The 6,000-nt window shown below is 41.6% G+C and overlaps 1 protein-coding gene across 1 annotated transcript in view; it reads left to right on the forward strand.

Annotated features, from left to right (window-relative positions):
• The window catches only part of LOC135489535 (uncharacterized), a 91,255-nt gene extending 86,635 nt beyond the window's left edge, over nucleotides 1-4,620 (forward strand). Inside the window, exons 31-34 of the mRNA XM_064774928.1 lie at nucleotides 120-291; nucleotides 1,612-1,704; nucleotides 1,920-2,115; nucleotides 2,458-4,620. Coding sequence (XP_064630998.1) covers nucleotides 120-291; nucleotides 1,612-1,704; nucleotides 1,920-2,115; nucleotides 2,458-3,095 — 1,099 coding nt within the window. The 3' untranslated portion in view covers nucleotides 3,096-4,620. The remainder of the gene's footprint in view (nucleotides 1-119; nucleotides 292-1,611; nucleotides 1,705-1,919; nucleotides 2,116-2,457) is intronic.
• The last annotated feature ends 1,380 nt before the right edge of the window (nucleotides 4,621-6,000 follow it).

A 6,000-nucleotide genomic window follows, 5' to 3' on the forward strand; every position in this document is an offset into this window, starting at 1 on the left:
CACAATCGCAAAAATTATCTACCCTACTATTGGTAGAGCGATTATCGAATTGCGATGGCAACATTATTCCTCCGATACCGTAGATAATATGTAATTCATGTTGTACTCTTTTCTTACAGCTTAGACATGGTCCAATTACCCGGAAAGCGTAACAGAAAAGTGCCGTTACTCCTCAAGCCGGACTGGATAAGAGCGATGCAGCTTCTTGTTGAAAAGCGAACCGAATGCGGTGTTGACAGTGAATATTTCTTTGCGATTCCTGGAGCAAAGTCGTATCTATCACCTTGGAAGGTAAGAAGCAGTTTTCATTATATTCAAAACCAACAAATGGTTTTCGAATCAATAGAGGGTCCACCTAATGCTTGGTCTTGTGGATCCCCCTTGTATGAGGCGCCATGTGGGAATTAAATTATTTGACGTAATTATTTGAAATAAGCAAATTATATCGAAATAAATGAGTGAACCAAGTCAAGATTATTTCCAAACCATAAATTTGCTTATTCAATTGTATTCAAACCATTTACTGTTCCTATCGATATTGTTTCAAACAATGAATTTGCTCTCTTTTGATTATATTCATCCAATAAAACAACGTAACTTTATTGTTTTCAAATAATACATTTTCTGAATATCCGTGGTTTCAAATAATCAAACTGTCTCGAAATGATGGTTTGTTAAATAATCAAAATTAAAAAAGTCATGGTTTCTCAAACCAGGAAATTGTCCATTGCATTGGATGATAAACAATCACGCACAAAATCATTATTTCCAAACCATCACTTTAACAAACTGATCGTTTCAAATCATGAAAGTATGCACGAAATTATTTGTATACAATCTAATTGTACTCATCTAATGTTGATTATTTGCATCCCAGCAACGTTTTTTCAAACCATGAAAACGCGAACTCTGATTGTTTCCATCCAATCACTTTCAAAAGTCATTGTTTCCATCCAAGCAAAACTACGTTCATGGTATGCGCACATGGTTTGCGCAGTAGACGGGTTTTAGGTCTCGTTAGGGAGTTTTTCCCAAATGTACGCGATGATGACGTCGTACATTTGGGAAAAACTCCTGTTTGTCACCAGTGGTGATGGTGATATCGCCCCATGATACGAGTGACGTGATTGGTCCCTCGAGTCGGGATAAGTTGTGTTTGTCACGTCATCTTACATCATGTTATGTGTCCATCAACGTCACCCTCCCTCAGTAGAAAGGACTGACCTGGAAAACCTCAGGTACCACAAACATTTGCCATATGAAAAGTACACACTTTGTTTAGTTTGTCCCTTTTAAAGTACACTTTGACTTCGGTCGTCATAACATAACCATAACAACTGAAAACGATTTCGCAACAACGTTTGGTCACCAACACCTACTCATTATTCTTACAGGGTTGCATTACATAGCACCTAACTAAAGAGCCCTGTAGATACACGTGACAAGGGTGTCATTTGAATATTCTAGGATCCTAGGTAACTCCTTAATCTAGGCCTACCTACACATAATTTTCCCTCCATCAACTCTAGATTTAGTAAGTACTAGTATGTTTGCGCGGACTAGTGATTGTTTATGGATTAAGAAGACAAACCTTATCATTGTCTCTTGCAGGTACTGAATAATCATGCGAAATTGGCAGAATGCTCAAGACCTGATCTCATATCAACAACGAAGCTGAGAAAATACACCGCAACTGTCACGCAGGTAAGCAAAAAGAAACGATTTCTAAAGAACATGGGGATATGAATTATGATTAAGTCATGTTCCCCGTTTCATTACGTTATGACGACTTTACCGTTATTATAGTTTGCCAATGATACAGTCAATTGTCTACTGGGTGAAATTGACCGTTGTAGATGATCCAGTAAATTTTCTACTCGTATACTCGGTGAAATTGACAATTGGATATCTTCTTACAGATACTAGGATTACAACCTGGAGAGTTGGAGTGGCTGGGAAACCATCTAGGCCATACCGTGGAGGTTCACAAGGATTCGTATCGCTTGCACGAATCGACGATTGAAATGGCGAAGGTATCCAAGGTTCTTTTGGCCATTGAAAACGGTACAGCGGGAAATTTCCAGGGAAAATCATTGAATGAGATTCAGCTAGACGGTACGTTTATACAAGATAATTCAGCCATTTCGTTCGAATGGGAAGAATATCCTATAGGGCACTGCGTTTTTAACCCATTAATAATGCATGACACCCTTAGATATGGTCATATCAAAGTCACAGCTCTACCTGGCCCATGTTTTATGCTAAAGACACTTTGTAGGATATTACAGATGTAATCCCTCAGAGCATCCGCTGCAACCAACAAACAATGATGATCGTCATTTACTGAATTAACTGTAATGTTTTTGGATGCTCAGCAAGAAGCTGTAAATAATGTGTCATGTGCCTGCATGCATTGAATAGTGTGTTGTTCGCTTTAAATTTGACAATTCCTTGCAGATGTTGTGTTGCCTGATGGCAGTTTAGACGATGGAAGCATCAACGAAGATCCATCCATGACAGAAGGTCTCAATGATTCAAAGGGCAATGGAAAGGTTTCGAAGTGTAGCCGTGCGACTGTGCCAAATGGAAGAAAGACATTAAAGGGGTGCGAAAAGAACAAGTTGGTGGAAAAGAATAAGAAAGGTCAGCAAAGTTCCGAACACTCTCGTCGTCCAAAACGGAGTACAAAAGAAGTCAAATACGATGTAGGTGAAACTGAAGTTTTAGATGATTCCTTCATCGATGCTGATTACAGAGAGGAATCCACCAGTGACTCCAGCAGTGATTCCGGAAATGACAGCTTACAATCGGAAAATATGCCACCTAAGGTAACCAAAGCTAAAGATTCAAAGTCTGGTAAGAAAACATGGGTTAAATGGTCAAACGGAGAAATTGCTATTCTCCAGACTCATTTTCAATGTAATATTAGAAATGACAGAGTTCCCAGAAAGGCTGACGTTGATAAGGTTATGAATAAGTTCCCGGTCTTACAAACACGGAATTGGGTGCAAATCAAGAGTAAAGTTCAAAATCTGATTAAACGTAAATCAAGTCTTCGTAGTGATATACTGAAAAAGGGATCAGAGAGGCTGTGATAGGCCTACTGGGGCACAACTGAAAATTCAAAGGTGACGCCGTAGCATGCCTGCATTATTTGATTACAGTGAAACCTGTCTAATGGAAACAGTCACGGTGCCCGAAAAAAAGTTGACATTAGACGGGTGTTTCCATTATGCAGGTTGAAAAGATTGACACAAGTCACGTGTGTTCATCAATGACAATGACATTGTTAAACAGTAATTAAGAACTGATTGCCACAAGCATGCTTTACAAAGGGTCTCAATGACAATGATTGCATCAAATTAGTTGTTTCGAACATCATCAATGGATGCTAATCACAGTGCTTTTCACTAATTACTTCACCTAGCAAACAATTATGGTGTGAAGGTACTGCATATGGCCAGATGAAGCATGTAATTAAGCAGGATATTGGTGAGAGTTTCCATTATAATACAGGTCAAAATGGCCTGCGGGATAGGATTTTTGGTTGAAAGTGTCCAATAGAGAGGTGTTTCCATTAGCTAATGGAATTGCTATTAAGAAATGCCGGGACCAAGAAAATAGTTGAAATTAGAGAGGTGTTTCCTTTTTACAGGGTGAAACTAGACAGGTTTCACTGTACTAAATCAATACCAGCATGTTGATTTTGCCAAAAGGAGCCGCACTGTTGAGATGGAAATCCGTCCAACATATGTTTTTGATGGCACTACTTCATATAACAAGGCCATCTAGCCACACGTCTTTCAACCTCCTGCTTCTTCTGGCGTCTTGCCCATTTGTCATAGGTGGACCTATTAAAGGGCTTGTAACCCGACTTCAACCCCGATTTCAACAAGAATGCGCGCCCCTCGTGATTACTCATTCAATCATAGAACGCTCCACGCATACAATGCACATAGGACTGGCTTTATACAAGGTAGCCTGCCAACGCATGGACTGTGAGTGCGACAGGTTTTAACTCAGTGATTCGACGTTCGTGTTACCTTCATGTTACCATTGCTGCGAGTTAGGTTGACAGTACCGGCACCAACAAGGGCTTTTCCAGCTGTTCCTTGAAGTAATCCTTCAATGGGGTAGTTGTAAAACAAGAAACACAGAAACGAAACAGAAACACAGAAACACAGAAACGAAACGCAGAAACCAGTCTTGTGGCGAATTCTGGTCTGCAGACTCCATCTTGTTGCCATGGTTGTGGCCGCGAACGCGGGTGTAACTAAAACTGGTATTCAGTCGGAATGGAAGGAGGAATGCTCATTTCCCAATACCCCTTTTAGCCTCATCAACGTGTGCGCAGATTGGCAGCATCCGGCCTTGATCGTGCCCCTGACCAAAAACGGCCCCAAGTCGAAACGGCCCCACTTTATTTATTATGTACAATAGAACATGACTCTCTATTCGAACTCGCTATTCTTTTGTACATTCCATGGCCTGTGCACGACACTAGGCTGAACTTCCCTACTGCAACCTCATTAACATAAACAGATATTTAAAGGGACTATTTAAAGGCAGCAGCTGGGCAGGCAAGATTGAGTTACTCCAAGTCCAAGTCTAGTGCCCGCCCGCCCCCCCCCCCCCACACTTTACTCTATTCTAGTCGCCAAAATTGGTCTCTCACGTCTCACATAACGTCGAAATGATTCACACATGTACTGGAACCGTACCTTGCATTTAGTGCTGCATCAGACGGGATTTGTAGGATGATCCTGGTACTTCATGTAAATTGAACACTACAAGGCAAGATGTTGCACTGCACCTTCATTTAAAATAACATGCTGTAGGAATCGAATCGAACCTACCAAAGTACTACACCACCACCTCAAAAGACTTCACCCATATCGTGCCGCCCCCCCCCCCCCCCCCCCCCAAGTTGCTCCATGTATCCCCTCAACAACTCTATTGCATTCTGGCTGGCCGCAACCCACCAACCTCAGATTTTACTTTTAAACGACAATAACAACGGATTGGGCAAGGAAAGTATCGGCGTGCCGCTTGATTCCAACTTTTATGAAAACCCGTTTGATTTTCGTTTCTGCATTTCGTTTCTGCGTTTCTGTGTTTCTGTTTCGTTTCTGTGTTTCTTGTTTTACAACTACCCCCTTCAATGACGATGCTGTAAAGTTAAGTGCAACACATAACTAATGCTGTTGGACGGCCGGATTGCCATCTCTAGAGTAGGACTTTCTTTGGCAAAACCAACCCCTAGGTGCAGATTACTAGATGAATATTGATCTAATGTACACACCACCTTTGAGACGGCAATCCGTCCAAGGTGCAAATCACTTAGATGAATATTGATTTTGTGGTTTCTCTTATGTCGACTGGTTTCTCTTATGTCAATCCGTCCGAGGTGTACATCACTTAGTTAGATATGGTGTCAACTGTGCGAGGTGCAGATCATTAGATGAATGTTGATTTGTACATACCGTCTGTTTATGCCCACTCCCAGGCCCTTAGTCATGGGGATGTATCAGACTTGAGAGCGACTTCTTCGTCCACTATTTCACAGACGCCATGAAGATGTATCAGCACCCCCGTTCGGCACATGTCCTGGATCACACCCCCCTTGCGAAAATTCCTGGCAGAAAACCTGACAATTGGGCAGTAACTGCAAGTTTTACAGTATGGTGTCATTTGCACAGGCCTACACATCTGCAAGTGTCATTTGAAGATGAAGATAATTCAATTATTGGGCAAGCCGAGCACGAATTTAATGAGGGGCGTATATTGCAGGAATTAACAGATGAAGTTGCAGATCGACACTCAGCAAAGGGGGTTGGGGATCTTGTGCAGGAGCCAACAGAGGAAGATGCTGATAAAAAATCAACTGAGGGAATTCTAATACAGGAGTCAACAAAGGAAGATTTTGATCGACAATCAATTGAGGAGCTGGCTTTACATCTGGGGGTACCTTCTTTTTACGTGGACCTCTCGGAGCACCCC

The sequence above is a fragment of the Lineus longissimus genome, chromosome 6 (assembly GCF_910592395.1).
Source record: "Lineus longissimus chromosome 6, tnLinLong1.2, whole genome shotgun sequence".
In the NCBI taxonomy this organism is placed as follows: Eukaryota; Metazoa; Nemertea; class Pilidiophora; order Heteronemertea; family Lineidae; genus Lineus; species Lineus longissimus.